The sequence below is a fragment of the Trachypithecus francoisi genome, unplaced genomic scaffold (genome assembly GCF_009764315.1).
Source record: "Trachypithecus francoisi isolate TF-2019V2 unplaced genomic scaffold, Tfra_2.0 Lachesis_group4, whole genome shotgun sequence".
Lineage (NCBI taxonomy): Eukaryota > Metazoa > Chordata > Mammalia > Primates > Cercopithecidae > Trachypithecus > Trachypithecus francoisi.
The window spans coordinates 126,385,942-126,406,955 of NW_022681469.1; the positions used below are offsets into that span (position 1 = coordinate 126,385,942).

Below are 21,014 nucleotides of genomic sequence, written 5' to 3' on the forward strand. Positions count from 1 at the left end.
TTCACCATGTTGGCCTGGATGGTCTTGAACTCCTGACCTCAAGTGATCCGCCCGCCTCGGCCTCCCAAAGTGTTGGGATTACAAGCATTCACCACCATGTCTGGCCTCCTCATAACATTTTTAACAGCAGTTATAATAAATCTGAATGCACACCATGTAATGCCTATGGAACTAATAACTAATCTTCTATTGTGCAGTGCTACTAGTCATATATATAGATGTTTTTGTGATTCTCAAATACACAAACCCACCTAAAAGCATCATATATCCAGATATTCACTGCAGCCTGAATAGCAGATTGGGAACAACTTAAACATTAGTCAGTAGGTGACCGGTTAGTTGTGTCATTCTTTTTGAGACAGGGTCAGCTCTGTCGCTCAGGCTGAAGTGCAGTGGCAAGATCATAGCTGACTGCAACCTCCGCCTCCCAGATTCCAGCGATCCTCGCACCTCAGCCTCCCAAGTAGCTGGGACCACAGACGTGCAGCACCACGCCCGGCTAATTTTTGTATATTTTGTAGAGATGGAGTCTCGCTATGCTGCCTCGACTGATCTTGAACTCTCAGGCACAAGTGATGCCTCCGCCTCAGCCTCCCAAAGTGCCGGGATTACAGGCATGAGCCACTGAGCCCTGGCCCCTAGTTGTGTCATTCTTACAAAGAACGTCACGCAGCTGTTACCGAGGACTTCCCATTAGTCTTGATATGGCACAATCTCCAAGACACTTAAAGTATAACACACCCTACAGTGTGTATTATGAATTGCTGTTTGTGTGAGGAAATGATTATATTCATACGTAAGTTTATAAATTCAGAAAGCATTCCAAAAATTCATAGAGTATCCAGGGGGTAACTTTGCCTCTAGTGTTGAACTAGAGGTGGGAGGAAGATTTGATTTCCACCACATGCCCTTTGGTGCCTTTTGAATTCAGAACAATTCCCATTATTTATTAAAAATAAAATACCAGCCGGGTGCGGCAGCTCACGCCTATAATCCCAACACTTTGGAAGGCGGAGGCGGGAGGATCACTTGAACTCTGAAGTTTGAGACCACCCTGGGCAACATGGTGAGACCCTATGTCTACAAAAAGAAAATAAATAAAGTAAAATATCACGTGTTACTGAATCCCTGGTATTTGGCGGGCACTGGATACTGGAAACAATTGTGTAGCTCTTTGGAAATTTACCTTAAAAGGGAGTCCTCTCAAAGGCTGGACACCATGACTCTACAACGGTGAGTTTTCAAATCTACCATGGAAGCCCAGGGCCTCAGCAGCATCCTGAGTCCTATGGACAGACAAGTTCTTACGATTCAACTCCCATTGCACCAGTCCTGCAGCTTTCTAAAGGCATCCAGCACTTTCTACCTTGCATTCTATCTTCATCTTCGCTAGTCCTTACGGCACCGCATGATCCTGGGGGAGGGTGCTTCTCAGACTAGCTTGTGTGTTCCCACGGCACCTGCAGCACCGTCAAGCACAGGGTCCAGAAAGCTCCAATGAAAGACATAAAAGGGTGAACCCGGGGGGCGGAGCTTGTAGTGAGCCGAGATCGCGCCACTGCACTCCAGCCTGGGCGACAGAGCGAGACTCCGTCTCAAAAAAAAAAAAAAAAAAGGCATAAAAGCAGCAAAGAAAGGAGACTGAGGGGCAAACCGCGAGAGTAGAGGCGGGAGGAGGCCCACCCTACGCCCTGCCCCCCCGGAGCACAAGCACCGACTGCGTCCTGGGCTCCGGGTCCACAAAGCTGGGCCCCACTGAGTTGCGACACCTGAACCAAGGAGCACGGTCGGCAGGGAACAGGCTCCTCCCGTGCGCGATGACGCCACGGCCGCCGCGCGAGGGGTGGGACCGTAGGCGCCATGCAGCCATAGACCAATGGACGGGCGCCAGACGACCTGTGGCTCAATGGCGGCGGCGCGCGGGCACGCTAGGGGCGGGCCGGGCGCGCCGACTTTTCCGGAAGAACCGCATAGTGCCTCCCGGCCACGGCGCGCCGGCTCTGAGCTCTCCGCGCGCCGCATGGCTTTCTTTTTCTCCTCTGGAGCAGCTGTGGCGGCGGCGAAGATCCTGAACCCCAAGGCCGAGGTGGCCCGAGCGCAGGCAACGCTGGCGGTCAACGTCAGCGCGGCGCGGGGTCTGCAGGACGTGCTGAGTACCAACCTGGGGCCCAAAGGCACCATCAAGATGTGAGGCGGGGCTGAAGGGAGGGACGGGTGGGCACCGCGCGCCGCCACGCACCTGGCTGGCCCGGGACCGCGGGCTGGAGCCCGCCGCCTCGGAGTTCCGCAGCCGCCCTTCTCCGCGTCCTTCGGGGTCGGCCTGTTCTCTGCTAAGCCCCACCGTCCCGGCCATTTCTTCCAGCGTCGATGCCGTCTCCGGGGAGAAAAAAGCGGCTCTAGTGCGCGGCGTTCCCCGCCCTTTGGGACTTCCAGGCACCCTGAGGACTCTGCACAATCTCTGCGGGGATGGGGTGGGCACTACACCTGCCCTCCAGCCTGCGGTAGATAACTAGTCCCATATCCCTGGCTCCCTAAGATCTGGGAAGATCTCGTTTTCTAATGGGACTTTTAGTTATCGTTGAAAAAGTCACAGTCTGATTCATTTCTGTCCCTTAAACAGGCTCGTTTCTGGCGCTGGAGACATCAAACTTACTAAAGACGGCAATGTACTGCTTCACGAAATGGTGAGAGGTGCTCTGCTCTAGGTCAGAATGGTCTTGATTTTCCGTAGATTGTTTGCTTTGTAGAAAGATTTGCAGTGTCCGTTTTCAAGGTAGGAGAACATTTAGAAGTGGCATGTAACCAGTAATAGTACTCACAGTGCCTGGAGTCTGACAGCTCTGCCTTTGAATCCCTGCTTTTTTGCTATTCACAGTCTGGGCTAAAGGACTGTAATTGTATATTAAAGTTAATTATTATAAAATTTGAAAAATTAAGAGAGGTTGACACAATCACTTGGGCAAAATGCATGAGAATGATTTTTCTTCTTTTTTTTTTTTTTTTTTTTTAGTTTTTATTAGATGAAGTGTTGCTGTGTTGCTCGGTGGCACAATCTTGGCTCACTGCAACCTCCACCTCCCAGGTTCAAGCGATTCTCCTGTCTCAGCCTCCCAAGTAGCTGGGATTACAGGCACGTGCCACCATACCCAGCTAATTTTTTGTATTTTTAGTGGAGAGAGGATTTCACCGTGTTGGCCAGGCTGGTCTTGAACTCCTGACTTCAGGTGATCCGCCCGCATCAGCCGCCGAAAGTGCTGGGATTACTAGGCGTGAGCCACCGCACGGAGCCGGTTTTTCTCTTTTTAAAACAGCAATTTCTCTGTTAATGTCTCATCTCCAAGTGGAGGGGATTGAAATCTGTCTCTTTGCAAGTCTTAGGGATGGAGAATATGAGATTATTGATGGGAGTATGTGTTTTACTCATCCCTAAATTCCCAAAACTTCGCAGTTCAAATACCAGAAAAGGAAATGATTTCCTGCTGGTTTGAGTACAGAATAATAATTAGGGTTTTGCTAGTAGTATACCATGCCATCAACATCCAGATGAAATACGTTTAGCAAAGACTTGCTAACCTAGGAGGTATAGTTTTGTTTTTAGTGGGCTCAATAGTGGCCCGTGTTGGAAAACTGGAGCTACAGTTAAACTTGACGTCAGAATTGTTTGGGGGCTGGGTGTGGTGGCTCATGCTTGTAATCCCAGCACTTTGGAAGGCTGAGGGCTCATTTGAGGCCAGGATTTCACGACCAGCCTGGCCAACATGGTAAAACTCTGTCTCTACGAAAAATACAAAAATTAGCTGGACGTGGTCCTGCACGCCTGTTGTCTCAGCTACTCCAGAGGCGGAGCCAGGAGAATCGATTGCTTGAACCTGGGAGGCTGAGGTTTCATTGAGCCGAGTTTGTGCCACTGCACTCCAACGTAGGTGACAGACACTGTCTCCAAAACAAAACAAAAAATTATTTGGGTTTTAGTGTGTGAGAAATACAGCGTAAGTAGAGAGAAGCACATTGAACATTTACAATTTAAGAAATAATTATAAAATGGACACACACAACCACTGCTGTAGCTAAGAAATAAATTGTTCCTACCACCTCAGAAGTCTCCTCCCACTGGAACTTCTCTCCAATCTCCAGAAGTCTTTCAGTTTTCTTTGAAAAAATTACAAACCTACAAAAATAATTATGATGTGTGTGCCCTTTAGGAGATACCTGACTTATTCTCACTAGAGCCATACACTTGCCATAAAGAGGCAAGTATGTAAAATTATGTTTTACTGTTAACTGGTAGCTCTGTCATTTTGACTTAACTTTTAGCCTCAAGCTTCCTCATCTGTAGAGTAGAGATAACCTGGGAAATAAGTTACACATGAAAACGTTTCAATCATAATTGCATGTGCGTGATACCTAATCGAAGTAATTTGTAGCCAAACACTTGAGTAGCTTTTTCAAGTAGATAGCACTTAAAGAGGCCCTTCCTACATTTTGTTTGGGGTATATTTAGACTGCTTCATGTTGTTTTAAGTGATTCATTCTTTTTCTACTTTCAGCAAATTCAACATCCAACAGCTTCTTTAATAGCAAAGGTAGCAACAGCCCAGGATGATATAACTGGTGATGGTACAACTTCCAATGTCCTAATCATTGGAGAACTACTGAAACAGGCGGATCTCTACATTTCTGAAGTATGCACAACTCTTGTTTCTGTAATATTTTATTGTATATAGGAAGTGTCTGATACTTATTTATACAAATTGATGTGCTGTTAATAGCTGAGGCCATACGGTAGAACTAGGGGGCTTAAATCTGGGTCTTTGTCCTGATCTAAAACAAATTGTGACCTTGGACAGGTTATGGAACCTTTCTTGGCCTGAAAATAATTTTGTAATGAAGTTGCATTGCCTATGTGATTTGTATCTGTCCTTAGTGTAGATTAATAATTTAGATCTAAAAGTGGAATGTTTAGGACTAGGAATATTTGTTAGGAAAAAAGCATCCAAAAGCTTATATTTGGATAAATTCCACTTTTTTAAGCCCTGACTAGTTCCAAGGTTAAAACAAACCTCAGTGAGTATGAATCTGTTGTCAGAATTTCCTGGAAAAAGAGAGCAGTCTTTATTTTTATTAGTAAATGATGTGAATTAGTTTGAGATTATCTATAGAAAAGATAGAATAGGCCAAGCGTGGTCGCTCACACCCGTAATCCCAGCCGAGGTGGGCGGATCACCTGAGGTCGAGAGTTCGAGACCAGTCTGACCAACATGGAGAAACCCCATCTCTACTAAAAATACAAAAATTAGCTGGGCATGGTGGCCCATGCCTGTAATCCCAGCTACTTGGGAGGCTGAAGTAGGACAATCGCTTGAACCCAGGAGGCGGAGGATGTGGTGAGTTGGGATCGTGCCATTGCCTCCAGCCTGGGCAACAAGTGTGAAACTCCGTCTCCAAAAAAAAAAAAAAAAAAGAAAAGATAGAATAGTGTTACCATCTGTGAGTTGTTGGTTGGGACACAGTGTCGGTTTTGAAATGATTCAGAGTGGTTTGCACAGTGAATACCCAAGTGTGCTTTATAGTTTCCTTGGCTTTGACCCTGTGTTAGAGCATTACCTGTTCTCCTCTGCATTGAAAGGAATATTTATCCTTTTAAATGTATTCAGAAAGCCAGCACATTATATTACCTCGTGTTCAAAGGTACGATGATCCAGAATACCCCTTCAGGAATTAACTGAACTTTGTCATGAACTGTGGTTGCACCTACTTGAAGATGCAAGTGTTAATGTGTGTTTATTGTAGGGCCTTCATCCCAGAATAATCACTGAAGGATTTGAAGCTGCAAAAGAAAAGGCCCTTCAGTTTTTGGAAGAAGTCAAAGTAAGCAGAGAGATGGACAGGGAAACACTTATAGATGTGGCCAGAACATCTCTTCGTACTAAAGTTCATGCTGAACTTGCAGATGTCTTAACAGAGGTATGTATTAAATGTTGTCTGTGTCTGGTATAGTACACCTATATAGAAAATCTCTGATAGTAGAAACATGAATATAATTCCCAATTTCAATTACAAAGTGCTGTATAGGTTCGTTTTTGGGGCAATGATACCTAATTTGTGTCTTTAAAATGAGGAAATTCAAATAATAGTATACGTAACGGGTTATAAAAGTAAAATTGAAGCTTTCATTAAAAGATTTATAAAGTGGAGATTTTGTTATTAGAAAGCTTCCAAGTTGGCCGGGCGCGGTGGCTCAAGCCTGTAATCCCAGCACTTTGGGAGGCCAAGATGGGCGGATCACAAGGTCAGGAGATCAAGACCATCCTGGCTAACACGGTGAAACCCCGTCTCTACTAAAAATACAAAAAAACTAGCCGGGCGAGGTGGCGGGCGCCTGTAGTCCCAGCTACTCGGGAGGCTGAGGCAGGAGAAGGGCATGAACCCAGGAGGCGGAGCTTGCAGTGAGCTGAGATCCGGCCACTGCACTCCAGCCTGGGTGACAGAGCGAGACTCCGCCTCAAAAAAAAAAAAAAAAAGCTTCCAAGTTGCCAGTATTTTTAATAAAACAAGAGGAATGTTAACGTTAATTAATGTTAATGTTTGGGAATTACAGATTGAGATTTCAGAAATGTAAATTACTTCAGTTGTTGCTGTTTACATATAATACATTCTGTTCGCTCATAGAAAAAGACTTAAATCAGTGTATAATTGTAAAATGAAACTGTCTACTTTAGCTTTCGGAAAAGCAACATGTTTCTGCTGCTGTAAATTGAATTTACTTAATGGTTATGCTCCTCCAATTGCAGGCTGTAGTGGACTCCATTTTGGCCATTAAAAAACAAGATGAACCTATTGATCTCTTCATGATTGAGATCATGGAGATGAAACATAAATCTGAAACTGATACAAGGTAGGTGGTAGAATACTGTGAAATACTAATGATCGGGCGTGGGGTCTTACGCCTGTAATCCCAGCACTTTGGGAGGCCGTAGCGGGCAAATCACCTGAGGTCAGGAGTTCCAGACCAACCTGGCCAACATGGGGAAACCCCGTTTCTATTAAAATTACAAAAATTAGCTGGGCATACCGGGCGTGGTGGCACGCGCCTGTAATCCCAGCTACTCGGGAGGTTGATGCAGCAGAATCGCTTGACCCTGGGAGGTGGAGGTCGCAGTGAGCTGAGACCACACCATTGCACTCCAGCCTGAGTGACAACAGCGAAACTCCATCCCAAAAAAATAAAAAATAAACTGTGTTTAGAAATTTAGGGGTGCTTTGTACAATATATGGTTGGCTTTTTTTTTTTTTTTTCCCCTGAGACCGAGTCTCACTCTTGTGGCCCAGGCTGGAGTGCAGTGGCACAATCTCTGCTCAACTGCAAGCTCTACCTTCCGGGTTCACGTCATTCTGCTCCAGCTTCCTGAGTAGCTGGGACTACAGGTGCCCACCACCACGCCTGGCTAATTTTTTTTGTATTTTTAGTAGAGAAGGGTTTTCATCATGTTAGCCAAGATGGTCTTAATCTCCTGACCTCGTGATTCACCCGCCTCGGCCTCCTAGAGTGCTGGGATTACAGGCATGAGATCGTTGGCAATTTTTAAAATATCTTTGGGTATAAAATGTATATTTACCTGAAGATGTAAGTTGGATAAATTGCTAGATGAATATTGTTTTTACTTTTAGTAATATTTTCTCCTGAAATAAGGTGAATGTGACGTTATATTTATGGTTAGAATTGTTCTGAAAAGTGAACAACATCAATCATTTGGCATTATTGAATTGCTAGGTACAAAGCATAATGAGAAGCAGCAGAGGAATTTAAAAAATTTTTTCAAAGACTTAGAAAATGTGTTTTTCTTTTTTTTTTTTTTTTGTGGAGAATGGAGTCTCCCTATGTTGCCCGGGCTGGTTTTAAATTCCCGGATTAAGGTGTCCTCTCACTTCTGCCTCCCTAAGTGCTGGGATTACAGGCGCTTGGCAGAAAACATGTTTTTAAAGGACGTCATCACAGTTTGACAGCCTACTAGTGAGACTATCTCTGCAGACTTTGCTGTACAGCATAGGATCTTTAAGTAATTCAAGAAATAGGCTGGACGCGGTGGCTCATGCCTGTAATTCCAGCACTTTGGGAGACCGAGGCAGGCAGATCACAAGGTCAGGAGATCGAAACCATCCTGGCTAACACAGTGAAACCCCATCTCTACTAAAAATACAAAAAATATTAGCTGGACATGGTGGTGGGCACCTGTAGTCCCAGCTACTCAGGAGGCTGAGGCAGGAGAATGGTGTGAACCCAGGAGGTGGAGCTTGCAGTGAGCCGAGACGACACCACTACCCTCCAGCCTGGGCGACAGAGCGAGACTCCGTCTCAAAAAAAAAGAAGTGTGACTGCATGAAATATCAATACCTTCTTAGTTCAGTGTTTAACATATTATACACCCATGTGAAAATCAATAACCGTAATTTTGTGTGTGTTTGAACAGCTTAATCAGAGGGCTTGTTTTGGACCACGGAGCACGGCATCCTGATATGAAGAAAAGGGTGGAGGATGCCTATGTCCTCACTTGTAACGTATCATTAGAGTATGAAAAAACGTAAGTTTATAGCCCCTTAACAGTGAAATCAAGGAGCTTCGTATTTTAGGGGAGTTATTTTTTGTGAAACTTTGTTTCCCACTGTAAGGACAATAATGCTCAAATTGGTGTGAGGGACTTACAGGAAATAGTCTCTGAAGATGTATAAGGGACAGGATTGGAGCTCAGTGAACTGTTAAATCTTAGGACTAAACCAGTGTCAGAAGCTACTTTCTTAATGTTTCCTTGCTTTCTGTAACCTTTTTTTTTCCTTAATAGAGAAGTGAGTTCTGGCTTTTTTTACAAAAGTGCAGAAGAGAGAGAAAAACTCGTAAAAGCTGAAAGAAAATTCATTGAAGATAAAGTTAAAAAAATAATAGAACTGAAAAGGAAAGTCTGTGGTGATTCAGATAAAGGATTTGTTGTTATTAATCAAAAGGTGAGAATGAAAACCCAATGTATAAATAGTATGTATCATCCTTTTTGCTTTTAAGGTGGAAGATGTTGAAATTAATTTTTATTTTTGTTATAGGGAATTGACCCCTTTTCCTTAGATGCTCTTTCAAAAGAAGGCATAGTTGCTCTGCGCAGAGCTAAAAGGAGAAATATGGAGAGGTATGAGTAGCAGATTTATCCAAGTAATTTGACTTTTACTTATTTTGCAAATGAATTGGGATTATTTCTTTATACTTTATTTTTGGGTTTTTCAACTGTATAATTAATTGGCATTAACTATATTTACATTATTTTGCACCCATCAGCAGTGTATATCTCTAGAATTTTTTTCATCATCACAAACTGAAACTGTATACCCATTAAATAGTTCCTCCCCATTTCTCCCTCCCTCTTGCCCCTTGTAAACATTATTTTACTTTTTGTCTCTGAAGTCAGTATACCTCCTCCCAAAGAGCTCACCACAATAAAGGTTTTTTTAAAAATATTATTTTTGAGACAGTCTTGCTCTGTTGTGCAGTGGTATGATCTTGGTTCACTGCAACTTCTGCTTCTTGAGTTCTAGGATTCTCGTGCGTCAGCCTCCCAAGTAGCTGGGATTACGGGTGTCTGCCCCCATGCCCGCTGAATTGTTTTGTTTTGCTTTTTTAGTAGAGATGGGGTTTTGCCATGTTGGCTACGCTGGTCTCAAACTCCTGGCCTCAAGTGATCCACCCACCTCAACCTCCCAAAGTGCCAGGATTACAGGTGTGAGCCACCATGCCTGGCCAACAAAGAGCTCTTGTCTACTTTTAGATTTCATTTGCTGACTTGGGGAGAGTGGTTTAAATGGAGGGTTAAAAGACTAGTTTTCAGCTGGTTGATGGCAAATTAAAAGGCTTAGGTTAAAGTACATTTTAAAATGTAATTTTGTGTGTAATTCTGAAAAATTCCTTCCTAAAAATTACTTGTCTTCTCTTTGAACTTCAGTGGTAACATTGCTTATCCACCTCCCTTAAAATGCTATTTCAGGCTGACTCTTGCTTGGGGTGGGGTGGCCCTGAATTCTTTTGACGACCTCAGTCCTGACTGCTTGGGACATGCAGGACTTGTATATGAGTATACATTGGTAAGCGTATTTTCTTCTTGAAGGCAGTAGAACTTTTTAGCTCATGAATTATTTTTATTTTGTTTGTTTGAGATAGGGTGTCACTCCTGCCCGGGCTGGAGTGCAGTGGTGTGATCACAGCTCACTGCAGCCTCATCTTCTGGGCTCAAGTGTTCCTCCTGCTTCAGACCCCTGAGCAAATGGGACCACAGACATGTGCTACCATGCATGGCTAATTTTTTTTTGTAATTTTTGTAGTAAACAGGGTCGTATTGTGTTGCCCAGGCAGGTCTTAAACTCCTGGGCTCAGGCCGTCCTTCACCCTCAGCCTCCCAACGTGCTGAGATTACAGACATGAGCCACTATGCCTGTTCAGGAAGTCTTTTTTTTTTTGAGACGGAGTCTTGCTCTATCACCCAAGCTGGAGTGCAGTGGCCAGATCTCAGCTCACTGCAACCTCCGCCTCCCGGGTTCACACCATTCTCCTGCCTCAGCCTCCAGAGTAGCTGGGACCACAGGCACCCGCCACCTCGCCCAGCTAATTTTTTGTATTTTTAGTAGAGACGGGGTTTCACCATGTTAACCAGGATGGTCTCGATCTCCTGACCTCGTGATCCGCCCGTCTCAGCCTCCCAAAGTGCTGGGATTACAGGCTTGAGCCACCGCGCCCGGCTCAGGAAGTCTTTAGCAGAAAAATTAATTGAAATTTAGGATCAGATTTTTGTTTATATACATTTTGAAGGTTTATGTGTAGTAATGGGAAACCATTGATGGGGGAAATCACATTTATATGTGATTTTTCAAAAAGAGATAATTTGGTTTAATGTGATCAAGTTTGTTCCTTATTAATATGTTGCTTGTCATTCTCTGTAATTTCCTCTTGTCTCTTCACTCTTTGCACAATCATGTTTCTTCTACATATAGGGAGTTCACCTTTATTGAGAAGTGTTAACAACCCTCATTCTGTCACATTATTGATCAAAGGACCAAATAAGCCCACACTTAGATCAAAGATGCAGTAAGGGATGGCTTGAGGGCTGTCAAAATTGCTATTGATGATGGTAAGGTCCTCACCATATTTCAATTCTATTATATTGTTTTGCTGGTCTGAAAAGCATGGCTGAATACTGTGTTCTTTTATCAGTAGTTTACACAGCCAGACACCATGCAAAAGCAGTCTTCCCTTTAGAATGACTGATGGTATGCTAAGGTTTTTCATAGCGTATCATTATTAAAGGTGAATACAAATAAATGAACTAATACTGATCTGTTGAAAGAGCTGCCAGTGGCTAGTGAAGCCATTCTGGTTGAGCCATTCTCCTATTTGATATGTTAGTCGCTTGTATTGTGGCTTTCAAATGCAGCACTTAAATTGATGTGGTCATAGTGAATTTGTAAGAAAGTAATGGCTTTCATATGTATATTTTGTTATTCATAAAATTAGTTCTACAGTTTTCTTAGTATTTTTTTTGCCCCATCCAACAAGCTGTGTGATTAAATATAAGCTCAGTGTTAAGGGCAGGGCACAGCTTGGAGTCCAAGCATTTGCTGATGCGTTGCTCATTATTCCCAAGGTGTACATGCCTTAAACAGTCAGTCTTCCAGAAGATTCAGCTCATCAAACCTTTTTGATAATGTAGGCTTTATTGATAATGTGGATTTTGGATAAGCAAGTTTGATCAGTTTTCTTTCTGACTCTAGAACAGGTATCCCTCATGATCCAGATGTATTTGGTTTCTCTGGGAGGCCTGAATAGCTGACGTTTCAGATGGCAAGAGAGAACCTGTAGTTTAATATTTGCAGTATTAGGGGTTATACTTGAGTACAAACTTGCTTTTTGTTTTGGTTTTAGTTAAACTGATATCATTGTTTTCTATTATATACTAATTTTGAAGTATAGTTTATGATTGGTGTATTGCTGCTTGCTTTGGGGTAGATGAGAGAGTTGATCAGTAACTTGTGTCTGGTTATTCTCTGAAGGGAACATAAATGTTCTATCTTCATGCAATAGATTTTTGTGTTTCTTTTGTTGTTTTTTGAGAACTTTGTGAGTTTTGCTTTTGTTGTCCAGGCTGGAGCGCAGTGGTGTGATCTCGGCCCACTGCAACCTCAGCCTCCGTAGTAGCTGTAATTCTAGACACCTGCCACCACACCCGGCTAGGTTTTTTTTTTGTATTTTTAGTAGAGATAGGGTTTCACCATGTTGGCTATCCTGGCCTCAGGTGATCCACCTGCCTTGGCCTCCCAAAGTGCTGGGATTACAGGCGTGAGCCACTGCATCCAGCTGAAATTTCTTTTGCACTTTTTTTTTTTTTTTTGAGACAGAGTCTCACTCTGTCGCCCACACTGGAGTGCAGTGGCGTGATCTCGGCTCATGGCAACCTCCACCTCCCGGGTTCAAGCAATTCTCCTGCCTCAGCCTCCCGACTAGCTGGGACTACAGGTACGTGCCACAATGCCCAGCTAATTTTTGTATTTTTAGTAGAGACGGGGTTCACCATTTGGCCAGCACAGTCTCAATCTCTTGACCTTACGATCCACCCACCTGGGCCTCCCAAAGTGCTAGGATTACGGGCGTGAACCACCGTGCCCAGCCGTGTCTTTTTTTTTTTTTTTTTTTAAACTATCAATTCTTACTTCCTGTTTTCTCAAGAATTAAATTTGTTTACTTTAGGTTCTTGCTCAGAATTCTGGTTCTGACCTTCAGGAAACATTAGTTAAAATTATAGCAGAACATTCAGAATCAGTTTAGCTTGTGGGTGTGAACCTGAACACAGGTAAGAGAATGCAACTTTTTGTAGAGGGAAAACTACATGTAATACATGAGAGTTGAAGCCGGGAAAGATTAAAAACGGGGACCAGAAAAAAATATTTTGCTTTGGAATTTGACACCAGTACTATTAGGGAACTCTAGGTTCTAAAAATGGGATAAAATAGGATATTAATAAAAAAAGGAATGATTAGATATAATAAGAGAGTAGACTGAGTAATTTTGGGATAATTTTGTTGGAGATGTTGAGTGGTGGTAGATGGTTCAGATTACTGTTGAAGGATTTTCATATTGCATTTGCCTTACTCAGTGGGTTTTTTTTTTTTGTCTGTTTTTTGTTTTTTTCTTTTTGAGACAGAGTCTTGCTGTGTCCCCCAGGCTGGAGTGCAGTGGCGCGATCTCGGCTCACTTGCAAGTGCCACCTTCCGGGTTCATGCCATTCTCCTGCCTTAGCCTCCCAAGTAGCTGGGACTACAGGCGCCTGCCACCACACCCGGCTAATTTTTTGTATTTTAGTTGAGACGGGGTTTCACCGTGTTAGCCAGAATGGTCTCGATCTCCTGACTTCATGATCTGCCGGCCTCGGCTTCCCAAAGTGCTGGGATTACAGGTGTGAGCCACTGTGCCTGGCCACCTTACTCAGTTTTAATCAAGTACTATGATAAGAAAATAGATTGGGTGATTATATTCATGGGTGAAAAACAGCTAAAGATAGCAAATAGTGCCAGAAGAGGGGATCTAGAAATCTAATGAAATGGTGACAGCCCTGATCTTAGTCCCCTGTAACAAAACAACACAAATTAAGTACAAAGTAGAAGACAGATAACAGGTACATCCATGCAGTATGTGCAAGACCTATTGTTGTCAACATTATTATTTAATAAAAAAGGTTTCTGGAATGAGGGAAATGATCAGTCCATTTTAGCCAGATTATAGTCGCAGTACTATACTTTACTATGGGTAAACAGAAATGTATCCAGAAGAGAGGGATGTTCAGGTCTTCTAAGTAGAAGTCAGACACTCCTCGAATATTGTGGACAGGGTTCATGGTTCAGAGTAGAAAACTGGGCTAACAGAGAAGCTTTGAATTCTCATAGTTAATACTGGCGGAGATGAGTCATCAGTGATAAGCAAAGCCACACACAATCACACAATATTGTTGGTTCTTATTGACTGACCTTATTTTAAGGTTTGGTTGCCTTCTAGGTGAGCCAGTGGTAGCAGCAGAAGTAGGCATTACGGGATAACGATTGTGTAAAGAAACAGCTTCATCCACTCCGGTAAGTTTGGGAAACTGAAAACAAAACTGTTAGAGAATCATCATACTCTTTTCATTTGGTGTGTCCTGTTTAGTTGCTCCTTTTCCCCCATGAACAATGTAATCAGCTGAAAGTATGGAAACCGAACTAACCCTCTGATGTGTAGAGGGGAAGGGGGAAATTTAATTGGATATAATGTGTGCAGCTTAGTTGGAAGTGGGAAGTTGAGTCGAATCAGGGCTTTTAATCATTTGAGCCATCTAATTTTTGTCCCCCTTTCAGCGCTGTGATTGCCACCAACATTCTCTTGGTTGATGAGATCATGTGAGCTGGAATGCCTTCTCTAAAAGGTTGAATTGAAGCTTCCTCTCTGAGTCTTGAAGATTCTGCAAAGTGATCCTGAGGAATACAGCTGTGGAGTTTTTGTCCACGCTTCAGATGAGTTTCAAAGGAATTTTCCCATATGAGAAAAGAAGAGAACACTGGCATCTGTTGAAATTCGGAAGTTCTGAGATTATAATTACAGTATTTTTTTAAAAATTGCACTGAAGTATTTCACCCAGTGAACAGGATGTTTTGCTTTAGCAGCAGTGACATAAAATTCCACATTAGATAAGCATATATTACCTACATTAAATATTTCTTGAAAAGCAGATTTTAATAGTTGAATTTTATGTGGATGTATGTTAAATTATTCAACATATTAACCCTATTAAGCATTTGGTTTTAAAATATGCTAATATAAAGCTTAAGTAATTTAAAATTTTGAGAGCATCCCTGTTAGTGTAAATTTCTGAGTAAATTCATTGGATCAGTTGGACTTTTCATGCTTTCGAAATAGCCTTGCTAAAATGCTCCCCCCACAAAGTTGAGTTGTAGGAAATGGGAAGAGGAGTAAACTAGAGGCAAGGGAGTTGAGAGAGCTGGAAGGTGTGGTGACTAAAGGCTACAGTTACGGGGTTAAATTGAGATTTGTAGGCTAACTGTATTTTCAAGTTTCTGAACTTTTGCTTATGCAAGATATTCATCCCAAAGCCTCTAGCGTCCTATTTTTCTTACCCAAATAACTACGTTTCCACAATATTATTCATATAGTTGTTAGTCTATCTCTGCAGTCCTTGAAGGTGATGTTGATGTTACTAGGCTGTGTGTTTTGGGGGCTCAGCGGTGGCCTGAAGTGAGTGTGCAATAAATGTTAAGTTGAAACTTCCTTTGTGGTCTTGCAATGGTATGATGCACAAATGCCATTTTAAAGGTAGTGTAAACTGTCCAAAGGTTTAAAAAGTAGTGAAGGGGCCTCTAGGGACCCTCAACGTGCTTTCCCTTAATTCTGTGGGTGGCCCTGCAGGTGGTGTGGCCAGTCCTACCCCTCGCCTCTGTCAGTTTCCCCCTGCTGAATTGTTGGGTGAAGGGCGGGTGGTGGAGCAGCATGCGCATGTGTGCAGGGGGCGACTGCCACCCTGGTGCCTGAGGGCGGATGAGCAGTAGGGCCATGGGTGTGCGCGGCATGGTGCGCCAGTCCTGATGCCAGCATGGGTTGTTCATCACCGCTGCTGTCCTTGCTGTCGCTCCTGGTTGGTGCATGGCTCAAGCTAGGTCATTGAACCGCTGGTCATCGGGGGCGCTGGGAAAGGGGATGGGGTCCCCTTGGTGGGATTGAGCCTGAGGCCCCTCTGCCCGCTTCCGGGATGCACCTGCAGCAGCCGGCTGGGGAGGTCGCTTTCAGTGCACGTGGTGCCTCACCGCCTTGTGCTTTCAACTTGCTCTGGAATCTTTCAAACCTATAAAAAGGAATGAGAGGCCAAGGCGGGTGGATCACTTGAGGTCAGGAGTTGGAGACCAGCATGGCCAACATGGTGAAACCCCATCTCCACAAAAATACAAAAAATTAGCCGGGCATGGTGGCACAGGCCTGTAATTCCAGCTACTCAGGAGGCTGAGACAGGAGAATCGCTTGAAGCCAGGGGGTGGAGGTTGTAGTGAGCCGAGATTGTGCTATTGCACTCCAGCCTGGGAGACAGAGCGAGACTTCATCGCAAAAAAAAAGGAAAGAGGAGAATGTAACAAGGAATGACCCCCGCCCCCATGTACTTGTCGGCCAGCTTAAAGAGCTGGCCAGTTTGTGGCCAGTCCTGCTCCTGCGGAATCATACTCGCCCTGTCTCCTAGAGCCATTTTGAAGTGGGTCCAGACGTATCCCATTTTATTCTAAACCTTCAGCTAGACGAAAAAATAATTACCGTTTCTCACCTAAACTGACAGTGCTGCTTAATAATATATCCAGTCCAAATTCATCTATCGTCTAATAAAGGGTTTTTAACGTTTGCTGGCTGAATTAGGGACAAAATCTCATACATTGCAATTGTATGTTCTTAATTCCGATTCAATCTGATTATTTCTCTACTTACTCATTTATTTGTTTTTTTGGTGGGGCAGGGGGCAAGGTCTCACCGTGTTGCCCAGGCTGGAGTGCAGTGATACCATCGTAGCTCACTGTGGCCTCAAGCAATCCCTGCCTCAGCTTCCCAAAGTGCTGGGATTACGGGCTGAGACACCACGCCAGGATGATCCATTTTTTTCCCCTTGAGATATATTTGTTGAAGAAACTGAAAATAGGCCGGGCGTGGTGGCTCACGCCTGTAATCCCAGCATTTTGAGAGGCCGAGGCGGGCGGGTTACGAGGTCAGGAGTTCAAGACCAGCCTGGCCAATATGGTGAAACCCCGTCTCTACTAAAAATACAAAAAATTAGCTGGGCGTGGTGGCACGCACCTGTAGTCTTAGCTACTAAGGAGGCTGAGACAGGAGAGTTGCTTCAACCTGGGAGGCAGAGGTTGCAGTGAGCCGAGATCTTGCCACTGCACTCCAGCTTGGGCAACAGAGAAAAAAAAAAAAAAAGGATGAAATCAGTGTGAATGTGTCAGGATAAGAGAGCCAAAGATAGGATCTTGAGGAACATCAAAAGACCAGGAGTCTGCCTTGAAAGAAGTTAACAGTGCTCAGACATTCTTTCTTGGAAAGACACTGTGAAATGGTGCATCAAGCTGAGTTAGTGTGGCCTGTTGGAAACAACACGGCAAAGAGACCCGAATCTAGTCCTGTCTCCTGCTAACCAGCATTTTAAGTCATATTTCTTTTTTGGGTCTTGATTTCCTCCTGTGGAATAAGGGGGCTGAAGCAAAGACCCTATTTTATTTTTTTATTTGAGACAGAGTCTTACTCTGTCCCCCAAGCTGGAGTGCAGCGGCACAATCTTGGCTCACTACAACCTCCCAGATTCAAGTGATTCTCCTGCCTCAGCCTCCCCAGTAGCTGGGATTACTGGTGTGCACCATCATGCCTAATTTTTTTTTTTTTTTTTTTTTTTTTTTTGAGACGGAGTCTTGCTCTTGTCACCCAGGCTGGAATGCAGTGGCATGATCTTGGCTCACTGCAACCTCCGCCTCCCGAATTCAAGCAATTCTCCTGCCTCAGCCTCCTGAGTACCTGGGATTACAGGCATCTGATACGACGCCTGGCTAATTATTGTATTTTTAGTAGAGACGGGTTTTCGCCATGTTGGCCAAGCTGGTCTCTAACTCTTGCAACTCAGGTGATCTGCCCACCTCGGCCTCCCAAAGTGCTGGGATTCCAAGACGTGAGCCACCATGCCTGGCCAGTCCTTTTTAATTCTATCATTTTTCTTAAGCATTCAAACAAGTCTAAAGGTGCTCATTTAACTATTTGGTGATAATCATTGCACATTTATGGCAGAGGCCAGGGATATACTGTCAAAAATATATGTATTATATACTTCCCTTCTGGAGCATATAATGGTGAGAATCACTAAGAACTGATAAGAGTTCAGTAAGTGGAGAGGAAGAGGCAGAGAAACAGCATGAGCAGAAGGATGGGTAGAAAGTGCTAAATGTATTTTAGGGTAGAGTGTCTGAATTCGCCTAGCTGGGGCAAGGGTTTGTGTAGAGGAAGAAAGAGAAGTGCAAATCTATCGTGTGCTCAACATTTCACCCATGCTATTTTATTACTATCTTTGTGGCTGATGAAAGTTACAACATGCTCATCTGCAGGGGCACATGCTTTAGCATGTATTACTACATTATAATCTCACCTTTGTAAAGCCAGGAGCTTTTTGAAAGTCGCATTATAGACATTGTTTAAACATGGTTTGAATTTACCAAAGCATAGGACATTGTTTCATCTTACATTAGTTAGTTGGCTCAAAATTAGTGCCAATGACTTAGTAATTCAATGGTTTCTCTTAGCTTTAAAACTTTCTTTATTTCAAAACTATTTCATCTCTTCATTTTCGTTTTTGCTGTGTGTCACTGCCTGTCAGCTGCTAATCTGTTAACTCCTAGTGGATCATGTGTCCTGTGAAGGGACTGAATGAGATATTAGTGGCAAATTATGTTGATGATTCATATTTTGGATATAAATAGATCATTAAGCTTGTATACATTTTGAAAATAGTATTTTAATATTCTATTATGTCATAGTTACAATGATTGGCTATATATTGAATTTATATGTTCATTAAGTTGTTGTATGTTTATGTTCTTTAGTATTCTAACTTGCAACTGTATATCTGTTATGTCTTTTTTTTTTTTTTTAAGAAGATCAGACTGACTCTGACTTATTGAGGCATCTGTTTGATGCCAAGTTAAGTGGCCCAGGCTCTGTGTAGGGGGTAAGGTTAATGCAGGAAGAAGGATGGTGAGGGGCAGTGGTGCCAGGATTAGTTTGGAATACCTAGGGGTCCTCTGAGGTTCCCCAAGTTTCCCTGGCCCTGGCCAGCTGTGCTGCTGGCCTGAGCATCTGATGAGCTTGCAAGGGTGACTCCGAGAGGTGGGTGGTCCGGGGGCTAGGGCAGAAACTTTGGAGTTATGCTGTTGGCTTTGAATCCAGACTCCTACACTTGGTAGCTGTGACCTTTCCATGCCTCAAGTGACCTGCAGAACTGAGCTGTGTCTGAGACAGGTCCCATCTAGGCACTGCAGATCCATCTAGAGTTAAACCACCCCAGGTTGCTCACTGTCCGCTGCCTTCACAAGCAGATCTTTGTCTCCCTGGAGGCCCTCACAATCCAGTGGAGGAAGCGAAACTCATCTGCCTCTGTCCCTCTGGGTGCGCCTCATGCCAGGTGCATCTGTGGACACGGGCCATGCTCCTGGGCTTCCAGAGTTGGAGAAAGTTGCCAGGCTCAGGTGGGTACATCAGAGTAGCTGCTGCCCTCTGGACACAGTGACAAAAGAACACTCTGGGCCTAGAGCCCTGGTCTGGGGCATTGGGCAAGGCTCTTGCACTTCTCTGAGGTCATTTTTCCATCTGGAAAGTGTGCTGATTGAATCTCCCTTTGGGCACTGAGGGCTCAGTGTTAGTTTGAGAGCCAGCATATGGGGTTTGGGCTGTAATCCCCCTTTAGCCCCATAGCTTGGGGGAAGCAGGGACTTTGTTGGGATACCACAGGCATCAGTCCAGCTTCCTGCCCCTGCTTGGGCTCAGCATCTGAAGTACTCTGGGGGGCAGGTGGTCTTGGTGGGGGTTGGGGCTTTTCCCCAGACTGAGGTCACACCCAGAGCCAGAAATCTTGGCGCCTACTCTGGGCTAAGGATATATCTGGCCCCCCAGGATGCAGGTAACTGCCCATCTTACCTGGTTTCTGCCTGCCAGGGCCAATCTTCAGACCTCGGGACTTCCCAGCCTATCCTGCCTCCCTCTCTGGACAGCCTTGAAGCCTTGTGGGTCCAGCACTTTTTCCAGGCCATCTCCTGGTTGTCCTGCCCTGAGGCTGGCTCATGCTGCTCCCCGTCCTGCTCACCAAGACCCATAAGGGCCACTCCACACCCAGCTCAGCCCCATCCCCTTGGATAGTCCTTTCTCTTTCCTCAGGTGACCAGGTGCATATGTTGGTGTCAGGACCTTCCCTGCACCTGGGAATGCCTACTGGCCACCTCGGTCACAGAGACCAAGGCATTTACTTGGTATGAGTGCCTTTGGTTCACTGTCTACATGGCCAGGGAGGGAGTCAATAATAGGCTTTTCACTTGCTGCAAGGGCCAGTTCTCCTGGCCCCATGGCCCTAGGGATGGAGGATGCTGCAGGATACACACCCCTCACTTCCCAGCTGAGGACTGTGGGTCATCTCAGGGCGATTTCACAGTCCCTGCATGCCCCATCCCCTCAGCTCTGCAAATGCCAAGCAGCGCAGCCTGCCTAGGCGACAGTGGGCTCAGGACTACCCAGGTGGGCTCAAGACTGCCCAGGTAGTCCCCAGAGTGCCCTTGGCAGGCCCCTCACCTAGCTGCTCCCACAGCTCTGTAGCAAGAGTTCTAACCGTTTTTGTGTGGAGCCTGCTGAGAAAGAGCTGTGGACCATTTTCCCAGAAACACGTGCACGCTCTCCACACAAAACCTAGCATCGTTTCAGGGGGCTCACACCTCCCTAGGGGCCCGGTTATTGAACCCCTTGGACCTGAGAGTGAGAAACCTTGCCTCAATGGAGTTTTGCTCTGTTGCCCAAGCTAGAGTGCAGTGGCGTTACCTCGGCTCACTGCAACCTCCGCCTGCCGGGTTCACAAAATTCTCCTGCCTCAGCTTCCTTAGTAGCTGGGACTACAGGTGCACACCTACCACCCTCAGCTAACTTTTTGTATTTTCAGTAGAGGTGGGGTTTCACCATGTTGGCCAGGATAGTCTAGATCTCTTGACTTCGTGATCCGCCTGCCTCGCCCTCCAATGTCCCAGCATGAGCCACCGCCCTCAGTCAGGGTCCCTCTTAAACTTGTATTTTTAAGGTCTGGGGTCCCTCTTACTTAACTTTTTTTTTTTTTTTCTCTCTTTTTCTTTTTTGAGACGGAGTCTTGCTCTGTCACCCAGGCTGGCAGTGGTGT

General features: G+C 44.6%; 2 protein-coding genes and 2 non-coding genes across 20 annotated transcripts in view; 3 read left to right on the forward strand and 1 right to left on the reverse strand.

The window, feature by feature from the left end:
* RABGEF1 (RAB guanine nucleotide exchange factor 1) overlaps nt 1-21,014 on the reverse strand; it is a 1,203,668-nt gene that overhangs the window by 199,657 nt on the left and 982,997 nt on the right. The window lies entirely within an intron of this gene.
* Nucleotides 1,934-15,337, forward strand: LOC117072922 (T-complex protein 1 subunit zeta-like). Of its 6 annotated transcripts, XR_004433012.1 has the most exons (11): nt 1,934-2,187; nt 2,621-2,684; nt 4,548-4,682; nt 5,791-5,964; nt 6,792-6,895; nt 8,469-8,579; nt 8,838-8,997; nt 9,091-9,173; nt 10,023-10,119; nt 11,023-11,159; nt 14,410-15,337. XR_004433012.1 is itself a non-coding variant. In XM_033193403.1 (10 exons), exons 1-10 carry the CDS (start codon nt 2,021-2,023, stop codon nt 14,440-14,442), a joined length of 1,128 nt encoding a protein of 375 aa, XP_033049294.1. In that variant the 5' UTR covers nt 1,934-2,020; the 3' UTR covers nt 14,443-15,337. The 6 variants fall into 6 exon arrangements, 3 of the variants coding, with proteins under 3 accessions (XP_033049294.1, XP_033049295.1, XP_033049296.1); XR_004433013.1 differs by lacking the exons at nt 10,023-10,119; nt 11,023-11,159 and adding an exon at nt 12,773-12,875 and having other exon boundaries at nt 14,075-15,337; XR_004433014.1 differs by lacking the exons at nt 10,023-10,119; nt 11,023-11,159 and adding an exon at nt 12,773-12,875.
* Nucleotides 5,539-5,669, forward strand: LOC117073874. The gene has a single exon (XR_004433424.1). It is a non-coding gene; the product is annotated as a small nucleolar RNA SNORA22 (small nucleolar RNA).
* Nucleotides 11,213-11,347, forward strand: LOC117073866. Its single transcript, XR_004433416.1, has one exon. It is a non-coding gene; the product is annotated as a small nucleolar RNA SNORA15 (small nucleolar RNA).